The sequence below is a fragment of the Hemiscyllium ocellatum genome, chromosome 2, assembly GCF_020745735.1.
Source record: "Hemiscyllium ocellatum isolate sHemOce1 chromosome 2, sHemOce1.pat.X.cur, whole genome shotgun sequence".
In the NCBI taxonomy this organism is placed as follows: Eukaryota; Metazoa; Chordata; class Chondrichthyes; order Orectolobiformes; family Hemiscylliidae; genus Hemiscyllium; species Hemiscyllium ocellatum.
In genome coordinates this window covers 123,032,579-123,046,041 of record NC_083402.1, presented here as the reverse complement: position 1 = coordinate 123,046,041, position 13,463 = coordinate 123,032,579, and the positions used below count along the sequence as shown (strand labels likewise).

Here is a 13,463-nt window from a genome sequence, read left to right as displayed (position 1 = left end):
TACATTGACCATCCAATTTGCCATAATAATAAATTGTGTCTGACAATAGTTTGTGGTAATGCGTGCTTCAAAGGTGAATGCAGGAAGTGGAGTGTTCAACATATTAGTTTTTTTCCTTGTTCCCGTCATTCGAACAGTCCCACAGAATCCAGAGTTCATACTGCATGCTCCATTATCATTAAATACAAAGTGACTTGATAACATTTTTAGGTAGCTGTTTCAAAGCTACATGCTACTCATCTAGGCAATGGTTTACTCTTACCAGCAACTCTCACGTTTGGAAGAAACGCACACTTTTTCCCCTCCCACGCTATCACGATTCAATGACCTGACACATTGTTGGAAAGAACAATCAAAATGATTAATGAGAATGCAGATAGCTATTCCAACCTCATCCAGGACAAAGCATATGAGGTACGAGCACATAGATTCATGGAAAGATAGCACGTCTCCAGCTGAGGTTGTCTGATGTAATGAGTAATGAACAGGCTTCATTCGGAGGCCGGAGGCTCAATGAACGGTGATGAAACTTCTGAAAATGAACCTTCCAGCTCAGCGAGCAAACCTACATCCAGTAATGAGCAATGGTTAACTTCTACAAGGAAATAGATGACATATTAGAATTGCATATCATCAACCACCCATCGCACAGGATGTTTACTCAGATACAAAAGGTATCAAATTAGAAAGCAAGCACACAGGTACAACAAATAAAATGTTGTATGAAGCCCTCCTGATGAAGGGCTCTGGCCCGAAACGTCAAATTTCCTGTTCCTTGGATGCTGGCTGACCTGCTGTGCTTTAACCAGCAACACATTTTCAACAAATAAAATGCATCCATTCTCGATGACAGATAGTACATGACAGACCAAATCTAAACCAATAAGTTGTGATAACCATATAAGGCCTAGATCTGGTCATATCATAGAGCCACTTTCCAAATATGTAAAGAAATATATCTATATGTTTGTCAGAGAAAGGATTCCCATTCTTTAAAGACAAAGTGGCAGATGGAGTTTAATTCAGATAAATGCGAGATGCTGCAATTTGGGAAAGCAAATCTTAGCAGGACTTACACACTTAACAGTAAGGTCCTAGGGAGTGTTGCTGAACAAAGAGACCTTGGAGTGCAGGTTCATAGCTCCTTGAAAGTGACATTGCAGGTAGATAGGATAGTGAAGAAGGCATTTGGTATGCTTTCCTTTATTGGTCAGAGTATTGAGTACAGGAGATGGGAGGTCATGTTGCGGCTGTACAGGACATTGGTTAGGCCACTGTTGGAATATTGCATGCAATTCTGGTCTCCTTCCTATCAGAAAGATGTTGTGAAACTTGAAAGGGTTCAGAAAAGATTTACGATGATGTTGCCAGGGTTGGAGGATCTGAGCTACAGGGAGAGGCTGAACAGGCTGGGGCTGTTTTCCCTGGAGCGTCAGAGGCTGAGGGGAGACCTTATAGAGGTTTACAAAATTATGAAGGGCGTGGATAGGATAAATAGACAAAGTCATTTCCCTGGGGTTGGGGAGTCCAGAACTAGAGGGCATAGGTTTAAGGTGAGAGGGGAAAGATACAAAAGATACCTAAGGAGCAACTTTTTCATGCAGAGGGTGGTAAGTGTATGGAATTAGCTGCCAGAGGAAGTGGTGGAGGCTGGTACAATTGCAACATTTAAGAGGCATTTGGATGGGTATATGAATAGGAAGGGTTTGGAGGGATATGGGCCAGGTGCTGGCAGGTGGGACTAGATTGGGTTGGGATATCTGGTCGGCATGGACAGGTTGGACCAAAGGGTCTGTTTCCATGCTGTACATCTATATGACTCTATATAAGTTCCATACGAAATAGGCCTTTACGTTAAAGATAGTTGCTATAACATTACAACACTGTGATATTCTTACTCAAAGTTATCCATCTCACCTGAAGTCACTCTCTGTGTAGTAGAGGAAATGCAGCCAGTCAGTTGTGTGTAAGATGTATGTAACGTCAGTAAGTACAGACCTGCATATGTACGAGTCTGTGCTATTGTAGCCATGTAATTAGTGTTGTTAATAAACTTCAAGATATCTGACTCAATAAGGAGCCAACCTTTTAAGGTCTATCTTACAAGGACCAACATATAGAAAACCATAAACCTGATCAAATATCTTATTGTTATTTGTGAGATTTTGCAATGACAATTTGGCTGCTGTGTTTCCTCCATTTTAGCAGCACTCCATTGGCTGAAAAGCACTTGGGATGTTCTGAGGGCAATGTCAAATAAAATAAAGCTTTGTATTGTCATGGGCTTCTATCCCAACTTTCAATGACAGGCCTATGATATTCAGATTTTAACACGGAGGGGAAGTTATCAACCTTACAATCATTACAATCTGCTTGATGTTGATATTCCAATTCATGTATTCCTGGAATGTCTGAGGCCACCTCAGGAATCCAAAGTATTCCAGCCAGGCTGCTCAGTGATATCTGATTGCTGTCTTATTTAAGCTTCATGGCTCTCAAGAGACTACATAGTGTGTTTAGAGGTTATTCTTGGTTAGACTGCTCTTGGAGTGCAGTGTTCAGATTTGAATTGATAATTATCTGAAGAGAAGAAAAAGATTTTTAGGATATAGGAATAAAGGACCAGCTGAGTTCCTCTCAAAGTCAACATGACCACAATGGACCTAAAAGCATCCTTCTGCACTATACTTATTCTCTGGTTCTAGTTCTCGGCAGCACACCATAGGAAGGATATATTGTCTATGGAGGGAGCTTTCAGCGGATTTGCCCAAATGAAACCTAAATTCTGCAAGTTAAATTACAAGGAGAAAACACATAATTTAGATTGTACTGTTTAGAGGTGAGAAGATTAAGGATGATTTATTCAATTATTCAATATATTAGATATAACATAGTTACATACTGTTCTACTGTCTGGAGAGCTTAGAACTGGGGGTGTAATGTAACAATTAGAGCCAGGCCTTTGATGAGTGAAGTTAGGAAGTATTTTCCCATGCAAAAGTTGGTCAAAGTTTAGATTTCTCTTGCACAAATAGCAGTTGTTCATAACAGTTGGCGAATTGATATTAATAAGTCTGTTGATAAAATCTTACAACATTGACAGAGATCATTTGGCCATCATGTCTGTGCCAAATCTTTGAAATTTATGTTAGCTAAAATCACAAGGCTGGATGTATAGAGTGATGTCATAGATTAGCTATGATCTAATTGAATATTGAACTAGCTACAGGAACCACCTCCTGTCCTGAGTTCCTAAACTGAGCAGGTTAAATCCTGCAATGGTATTCTCAAAACCAAGAAGGAAGGGGTTAATATAATGTAAAATCCAAAGAACCAATATATAATTGGCCCCTTTTCACAATAATCATGCCACACTTCCTGTATTCATTATAATTCTTTGCATCATTATAAAACATAGCAATGCAACATTGCACAGGAAATGAACTTAAGGTCTCGTTACATTCTCTGTAATTAGGATTTGTAGATTTAGTCTCCATTACGTTTTTCAAAATCTATGTTTTATATCCTACGACAAGTATTTACAGTACATTTTATAAATGTCCCTGTGATTGCATCATATATAATTGAGGATGGTGTAAGTGGTGCATTTGTTTTAAAACTAGTTTCACTGGAATGATTCTATAGATGGGGAAATGCAGTTGGGTTGGTCAATTGAGAAACTGGATAGTTTCCTGAGAGGAAAGTGGTCCACGGAGGGATTCAATAAGGCTTTGAAACTACTGAGGGGTTTAGACAAAGTGATGTCTACTTTCAATGGCTGAGGGGCCAAGGAGAGGCATAAATTTAAGACGGTTGGCAAAAGACATAAGGGTAACATGACACAAACCTTTTTCTACGCAGCATGTGGTTAGGATGCACTGCCTGATATTTTGGTGGAAACTGATTCAAAAGTAACCTTCAAATGAGAATTTAAAAATACTTGAAGGAGAAAAATGATAATAGGATATGGGGAAAGAGTACAGGAATGGGACTGACAGGATTACTCTTCATAAGACTCGATGCACAAAATAAATTCTTTCTGTGCTATTTCATAATTCAATTCAATACCTACTGGTGTCATTTATGACATGAGATGAACCATTCAAAGGATGCTTCATTAAGTGGGGTGACTAAAGAAATTGATTATTCTGCTTAGAGCAGAGAGAAGCTTATGAGGAGATTTAAGAAAGGTGTACAAATAATAATTGGTTTTAATAGAGTGAATAAGGAGAAATTGTTTCTCGTGACAAGAGAGTGAGCAACCAGACAAGTCACACTTTTAAAAATTAACAAAAGAACAAGAAGCCACAAAAGAGAACAATGTTTTGCGTAGTGACGTTATAATCCGGAACAAGCTTCCTGAAAGGGCAGGGAAAGCAGATTCAATAATAAATTTCAAAGGGAATTGGATAAATGCTTGAAGATGAATGACTGGTTGGACTGAAGGGTCTGTTTCCATCCTGTATGACTCTATGAAGACATTTCCCTCAGCATAGGCCTGCATTTTGTGTTAACAACCTTCTGACTCAGTGGTGGAAGTGCTACACATTGAGGTATAGCTGACACATTTGCAGGTACGACCAATCCCTTCCCCTTCCTCCTCCTTTCCATGTCAGCCAGGTGCACCTGCATTTTTTGCTGCCCCCTCCAGGTTTGCTACCTTCCTGATGCTTCACTGTGCTCTATCTGTATTAAAATGGAAGTGTTCCTCTTATACAAAAATACAATATGGTCAGGTAGCTGGTTCACACCATGAAAGTGGAACATCATGACCAAAACACATGTGCATTCCCTCTCCATGTTTTCCCCTATCTCACGTACCCTACTCCCTTCTCACATTCTATGCCCAACTGCCTTAAAATTTCCAATGGAGGCAAGAAAAAAGCAGATGTGGGGGGTGGGGGGAGGGGAATGAGTCAACAAAGAAACAGATTCTATGGGGAATGCCTCCCTCAGCCCCCTCAGGCTATCAAACTAGTCCGGGAGATCTCATGATCCAACTTTATTCTTGATGAGAATAAATACTGTTCCCAACAACCACCCACACACACATTTATAAATATAGTTTGACTTATTTTTTAACAAACTTTATAAATGATTCCATTTTCTGAACTACTTTATTTTCTCTCTGTAACCTGAAGCTAACTTTTGAAGGATTTGACTGAATTAATTTTTCATTCTAATTCAGAGCAATGTACCAAATGTCGATGTTTATGTACTTACAGAATGCTGCAGGGAATGTTCAATGTTTTGCATGTAAAAATATACTGATATTCCCTAATTACAGCCCTAGTATATCCTTGTCTCTTAAATAGGTCTCATTTTGCATTCAGCTATGGTTCAGTGAGTATTCCTCTCTCCGCTGAGAAGGTTGTGGGTTCAAGTTCCTCTCCAGAGACTTCAGCAGAATATCTAAGTTGACATTCCCAGTGCAGTAGTGAAAAAGTGCTGAACTATTGGAAGAGTAATCTTCCAGTTAAACTTGAGTCCCTCTCATTCCTCTCAGGTGGATGTCAGAGATTCCATACATCTTAAATTGAAGTAGGATGAGGAAACTTCTCTTTATTGGCCTGGCCTACATTTATCCTTCAGTCAATATCACTGAAACAAATGATCTGGTCATTATCACTGTGCTGTTTGTGGTAACAGCCAGCAATGATTACACTTTAAAAAGAACTTAATAGGCTCTAAAGTTGTTTGGAACATTCTAAGGATGTGGAAATCACTATATAAATGTAGTTTTTTATTTCTTTGATGTGTATACTAGAATGAAAGTATCTTGGAACCTCTTGCTTTGAGCATGGAGATACCTCTATCCTCTGCTATCTGCCATGATTAGATTAGATTAGATTAGATTCCCCACCATATGGAAAAATGCCCTTCGGTCCAACAAGTCCACACTGACTGTCCAAAGAGTAACCTACCCAGACTCATTCCCCTATCCTATATTTACTCCTGACGAATGCACCTAACACTATGGGCAATTTAGCATGGCCAATTCATCTGACCTGCATCTCTTTGGATTGTGGGAGGAAACTGGAGCACCTGGAGGAAACACACGCAGACACGGGGAGAATGTGCAAAGTCCACATAGTCACCCAATGCAGGAATTGAATCCGAGTCCCTAGTGCTGTGAGGCAGCAGTGCTAACCACTGAGCAAAACAGACATTTAATTTGGGAAATTAGTGCTAGTGCTCTGGTGATTTGACAATTTATGTACAGCAAGGTCCTTTTCATGGTGTTTGTAGAGGGATTCATGGAAATCAGAGCGCAAAAGTCACCATAGTCCTACTGGACCATTGGCTACGCTCTCATTAGGGGAGAGGTAACTGCTGGTGGTTTAACCTGAGGGCCACCACACCTCAGGTGAGGTGAAAGGTTGAGAAGGAAAGTCCTTCACATTAACCTCAGCCAGTGCGAGAACTGAACCTATACTGTTAGTGTCACTCTACATGGTAAACCAGTCATCCAGCTAACTCAACTAACTGACCCCAAGAAATCAGGCTACAGAACAAGTTATAGGCAGTCAATCCACTGCCAACATTATGTGGCCTCATTGGTATGTTGTAAATCTCACCCCTTGCTCCTTTAGGGGCTTCAGCAATACTCGATTAGGGTATCAAATTCCACAGGATTCCATCACATCACCTCTGATCTCTCCCAAAAGTACTTTCTACAGCCAATTTTAAAACAAACAGATTGGTTATTTGCTGTTTGGATGGATTCCTGAGTGCCAGTCAGACAACCTTTTTCTTCCCTCCCCAATATTTTTGGATTAGATAAACTGCATTCTGAAGAGAACAAGACATTATCATTAATTCACCTATTAGGGAGATCAATCTTCAATTCATCAAGACCCCAGGGCAATCCTAGAAGGTTGACAACTCTATACCTGATTTGTTCTACAAAACCACCATTTTAGCATGGGTGATACCATTCTCAGCAGTATCATGAGGTAAGAAAACACCATACGTTGGTCATATTTTCCAGTCAGCATTGGAGTTGATGTCCTTTCAGCTGAGAATGGTATTGGTCTAGGGATTTTCCAGGCCTGTAGCTAACTATTCTCAGCTGTTGGACAACACCACAAGAATTCCAGCAATGAGTCAAGACATTTGCTGTAACCTCTTCCTTTTAAAGCACTAGATTGAGAGCCACAGAAATAAATTATTTCCATTGCAGGTATTTGTCCAAGCTACTAGTAGCAGTGTTTCCCCACTACAAATTTCCTTGTGATAACTACTTCTACTTTCCTTCTCACAGGGCCTGAGATTGATATTCACGGATGATTCTAGAATCATATTTAGACTGAGCGGGACCGGGAGTATGGGATCTACAATCAGGATTTATGCGGAGAGTTATGAGCGGGACCCCAGCAGGATTGACAGGGAGCCACAGGTAAATCGAGCAACTGAAGTATAGGTTGTTTTACAGAGATTACATTGTTCAGTCTGACATTTAAACTGTAACTAATATGGAAATGAAATCATCGCAAGGTACATTGTAAATTCATGATCAGTCAGAAATAGACACTGGGGCTAAGAAGTGTGATTAGATAAGGGTTAACAACATTGATCAAAGAGATTAATTTTAAAAGAGAGAATCTTCACACTAATGTTCACCAACTCACTTTTGGAAAAAATGAAATATTACGGATTAGCACTAAATAATGGATCAAAGTACATCCATTAGCATTTCCTCTTTTTTTTTATTCAGTATTGCTTTTTACTAAAATTATCATGATAGCAATTGTATTCATATGTCACCTGTCACATTGCAAAATATTTCTGAGGATTGTTGTCAAACTCAAAACTTTCAAATGGAGCCACATAAGGAGATAAGGGATTGATGACCAAAAGCTTGGTAAAGAGGCAGGTTTCAAGGAGCATCCTACAGGAAAATAGAGAGGCAGAGAAACTTATGTAGTCTTATGGTAGTTACAATACTGAAGAAGACCATTCTACCCATTTCTAGTTCCTAGTTGCCTCAGAAGGTGATGAAGTTGGGGGTCATTGATTTTTTTTTAACTCAAAGGTCGATAGATTCTTGTTAGGCAGGGGAATCAAGCATTATCAAGAATAGATGGGAATGTAGAATTTGAAACACACCAGACAGATCAGCCACAATCTTATTGAATGGCCAAGCAAGCTCAAGGTCCGAATGGTTTACTTCTGCTCCTAATTTGTATGTTTATATTTTTCTCACCTGTCCATTTCCAAAGTTTTTTTGGATGTTTAGCCAAATCTTTTTTGAAAGCCAAGGTTGAATCTGCCTCCACCACAGTCTCATGGAATTCATTTTCCATCCAATGGAAAAAAATCAATGACCCCCAACTTCATCACCTTCTGAGGCAACTATGAACTAGAAATGGGCAGAATGGTCTTCTTCAGTGTTGTAACTACCATAAGACTATATAGTCTTATGGAATTCCAGAACTTATTGCCCTGATAGCACAGCCACTGATGGTGGACCACAGGAAATCAGGGTTGTACAAAAGACCAGATTTAGTCAAATGTAGAAGGAGGGTTGAAGAAGATTAGAGAGATGAGGAGGATTGGAGAAGGTTACAAATATGGTAGTCTGTTGCAAGAGGTCATACTCAAGGAGGATTGAATGTATTGAAGGAGGTTAGAGATGGCGAGGATGTTACAGCAAGAATATGTTGAGTTAGAGAGGTTTACAGCGCTGGAGAAGTTTGAGATAGGGAAGGTTGTAGGGACGGGAAAATTTTGCAGAGCAAGAGAGAAGGAGGGTCTAGCAAACATTACAGGGAGAGGGAGGACCCTTGGAACTAGAGGTGGTTACAGATGTAAAGAGAACTGGAGGAGATAGAGTTGGTTACAGAGATAATGTTGTAATTAGAGCATGGAAGAATCTAAAAACAAGAATAAGAGTTTTAATTTGCATTACAGACTGAGCTAGAACATTGAATATCTGCCCTTGCTGTCAATAACTAAATATGAAAAAGATTAAAATAAAAAGTAAATATGTTTTTCTGACTGAAATGGAACAGAATGCAGAGGATTAAATATATGTTTTTGAAATCCAGCACGTTAATTCTGTGCAACGATAGGATGATGAAAATGGTATGTAATTCTCTTCCCCCTTAATTAGAACACTGTGGGACCACTTTAAACCAGACAGAAGTTGCTGTCATGTTTAATTCTCTGTCAGTGGGAGAGGCCAAACCAGGTCCATCCATTTCCTGATGGAAGATGAGTGGGGGTAACAGTAAACCACCACTCCCCCTGTCCTCCCACCCCCAACACTACTGCTTCACTAAGGCATTTCTCCTTAAAAAGGATAACAGTGAAACTTTCTCAGCTACCAAGAACAGTCCTTGAGGGAATGACAACTGTTCACAGGCAGGCGTTAGTGCCAGAGAATTTGTAAGTGAGGAGCTGTTTGCCTCCTTGCCAAGATCTTTAACCTCTGGGATGGTAATTGCTATACCACCATTGTGCTGGCTCAGCTATTCTCAACATTTCTGGTCGTATGAAAGAGGAGCAGGTGTAAGCTATTTGGTCCATCAAGCCCTCTCAATCCTATCATGGCTGTTCTGATTGTGGTCCTAACTCCATTCTCCTGCCTGTCCCCCATAAACCTTGACTCCCTAATATAAGCCTCATTAGCTTTGAATATGTTCATTGACCCAGGCTTCACTGGAAGAGAATTATATGAACAAACAGGCCTTTGAAATGAAATATTCCTCCTCATCTGTATTAGCACATCCTGGATGGCCACAGGTTACCTACAAAGTGTGATCCTGCATTGGACACACTCAGATCTCACAGCAGAACCTGGCTTGTATAGGTTATTCCCAGTATTTTTTGGACAGTGAATCATTTAGAGTCTGTAATAAACCTATTGGCTGGCAAATAAATTGTCTTTCAAAAATCACACTCAGTGATGCTGAAACCAAAGGATTGGATTGAAGAGCTGGAATTGTACATTAAATCCTGTCTCCTGTGGCAACCAGGAGATATGGATCATTGGCCAATGAACCAGAGGGAAGAAGAAGAGAAATGTATTGATACGTCGAGTTTCTGTGATCTGGAACTCACTGCCTGAAAGAGAAAGGGAAACGGACTCGGTAGCAGCTTTTCAAAGAGGAATTGAAAAAATACTCGAGGAAATTGTGGCAGGGCGGTGGAGAAAGAGCCCTGGGAAGTGGGACTAATTGGACAGACCTGACAGAGGCATCATGGGCTGAATGGCCTCCTTCTTTGTCAATTCACAATTCAAAGATTTTTTTTTATTGCTACTAATAAAATGTTGTAGAACAATTTAGTAACAAGCTCGGATCACAAAAGGAAAAAAGCTATGCAGAGTAAAACAGCCACCAGTCTCGGCCTCAGTTTGCAAGGTTACAGAGTGCTCATTCAGGCACCAGAGAATATGATGCAAACTCTGGTGATAGATGATAACTCAATAAGCACGGTGCTGCAAAGCAGCTTCTCCTCTGGGTTAGAGACAAAACAACTGCAGGTGCTGGAATCCAAGGTAGACAGGCAGGAGGCTGGAAGAAGCAAGAGCACTGGGTTAGTTATCAGTTTGGGCTGTAATGAAAGGAGTTAGGAGTATCTTCTCAGATGAGCAGATAAAATCTTCTTCAAAGCTGTTCAACTACTTGTTAAGGCCCAAAAATGTATCTCCTCCTCCAACTAACAGCAACAACTTGCATTAGTGTCACACCTATAACTAAACAAAACCTTCTAAGCTGTTTCATGGGATCAATTACCAAACAACTTTTGGCATTTCGGGCTGGTGGACAAAACTTGATAAAAGTAATGGGTTTTAAAAAGTGTTTTTCAGGAAGTCATATAGATTTAGGGAGAGAGTGGCAGAAGTGAGTCCCCAGGGAACTGAGCATGGTCACCTGTGATTGAGCAATTGAAATTCGGGATATCAAGAAATCAGAACTGGAGGAACGCAGAGCTCATGGAAGATTGTAGTGTTGGAGGAGATTACAGAGAACATAAATATGTAAAAACTAACAGCAGGAGGAGGAAATTCAGAGCCTTGAGCATGCTCCTCTATTTCTTACGATCATGGCTGATCTCATCGTGGCTTCAACTCCACTTTCCTGCTCATACTCCTTACCTCTTCAACCCATTACCAATTAAAACTCAGCCTATCTCCATCTTAAATTTACTCAGTGTCTCAGCATGCACCACACTCTGGGGATGCAATGATTAACAGGACATAGCCAGCATAAATCCCCAGGACATTTTTAGGTGTACCCTAGAACTCTGTGGGAAGCTAGGGAAGTGATTGCTGGCTCCATTACTGAGATATTTGTAACATCGATAGCCACAGATGAGGTGCCAGAAGACTGGAGGTTGGCTAACGTGATGCCACTACTTAAGAAAGGTGTTCAGGAAAAGCCAGTGAGCAATAGACCAATGGGGCTGATATCAGTGGTGGGCAAGTTGTTGGAGGGAATCCTGAGGGACAGGATTTACAAATATTTGAAAGGCAAGGACTGATTAGGGATAGCCAATATGGCTTCATGCATGGGAAATCATGTCTCACTAACTTGATTGAGTTTTTTGAAGAAGTAACAAAGAGGATTAATGAGGGCAGATCAGTGGATGTGATCAATATGGATTTCAGTAGCGTGTTTGACAACATTCCTCATTGTGGATTGGTTAGCAAGGTTAGATCTCACGGAATACAGAGAGAACTAGCCATTTGGATACAGAACTGGCTAGAAAGTAGAGGACAGAGGGTGGTGGTGGTGGTGGTGATGGATTGCTTTTCAGACTGGAGGCAAGTGACCAGCGGTGTGCCAGTGCTGAGTCCACTGCTTTTAGTCATTTATAAAAATGATTTGGATGTGAACATAGGAGGTATAATTAGTTAGTTTGCAGATGAGACTAAAATTGGAGTGATAGTGGACAGCGAAGAAGGTTCCCTCAGAGTACAATGGGCTGAGGAATGGCAAATGGAGTTTAATTTAGATAAATGTGATGTGCTGCATTTTGGAAAGGCATATCTGGGCAGGATTTATACACTAATGGTAAGGTCCTGGGGAATGTTGCTGAACAAACAGACCTTGGCATGTAGGTTCATAGTTCCTTGATTGTAGAGTTGCAGGTAGATAGGACAGTGAAGAAGGCGTTTCATATGCTTGCATTTATTGGTCAGTGCACTGAGTATAAGAGTTGGGATGTCGTGTTACAGCTATACAGGACATTGCTTTGGCCACTTTTAGAGTATTGCGTGCAATTCTGGTCTCCCTCCATAGGAAAGATGTTGTGAAACTTGAAAGGATTCAGTAAAGATTTACAAGGATGTTGCCAAGGTTGGATGGTTTGAGATAAAGGGAGAGGCTGGAGACTGGGGCTATTTTCCCTGGAGTGTTGGAGGATGAGGGGTGACCTTATAGAGATTTATAAAATCGTGAGGAGCATGTACAAGGGTAAATAGGCAAGGTCTTGTCACCGGATGGGGGAGTCCAGAACTAGAGGGCATAGGTTTAAGATGAGAGAGTAAAGATATAAAAGGGGCCTAAGGGGCAACCTTTTCACATAGAATGAGCTGCCAGAGGAAGTGGTGGATGATGGTACAATTACAACATTTAACAGGCATCTGGATAGATATATGAATTGAAAGTGTTTCGAGGGATATGGGCCAAATGCTGGAAAATGGGATTAGATTTATTTAGGATTTTTGGTCGGCATTGACAAGTTGGACTGAAGGGTCTGTTTCCGTGCTGTCTAGTTCTACAAACAGTGGCACCTAATCTTGTAGCTGGCATAGGAATAGAAACGACTCATTCAATCCTCGGAGCTTTTCCAACACTTGGTCAGACCATGGAAGATCTGTGTCTTCGTTCCATCACCAACCTTGATTTCATAATCCTTAATACCCTTGTCTGACAAAAACAATTTTAGTTTTGAAAATTTCAACCTCAACAGCTCTTTTGAGGGAGAGACTTTAAGATTACTGCTGCTTTTAGTGTGAAGTGTTTCCTGATTTCACCTTGGGACAGCCTAGCTCTAATTTTTGATATTTTTAATCAATCTTTTCAGATGTATTATGGCTCATCTCTGGAGCAGTTGGGACTTGAACATTGCATTCTTAGCCCAGAAACTTTCACCACTCAGTGGCTGTTGCACTTTTCTGTTCGGCCACAAGGAGGCAGAGATAACTCATGCTTCAAAACATTTCTCAATCTCCCTTCCACAATCTCATAATGTTTTTCTGTTAGGTCAGCAGTAGGTTGAACAAACATCGTGACTAAAGTCCCTGTTTTTTTTCCAGCTTGTTGCATCATCACCACATAGATGGAATCAACTGAGACAGGGCAAAAAGATCAGGAATTTCAGAATGTGCATTACCAATTATGTCTATGCTTTCTGTAATTTCTTTTTATGCTCGATTCAATTCACCCTGGTTAGACCGCACCCACAACAAGGAAAAATCTTCCCATTAGCTGATGTGAGGACTAAGGGGC

The 13,463-nt window shown here is 40.5% G+C and overlaps 1 protein-coding gene across 1 annotated transcript in view; it reads left to right on the top strand.

Annotated features, from left to right (window-relative positions):
* pgm5 (phosphoglucomutase 5) overlaps window positions 1-13,463 on the top strand; it is a 179,962-nt gene that overhangs the window by 159,312 nt on the left and 7,187 nt on the right. The window contains exon 10 of the mRNA XM_060846089.1: window positions 7,265-7,399. Within this exon, the coding sequence (XP_060702072.1) occupies window positions 7,265-7,399 (135 nt within the window). The remainder of the gene's footprint in view (window positions 1-7,264; window positions 7,400-13,463) is intronic.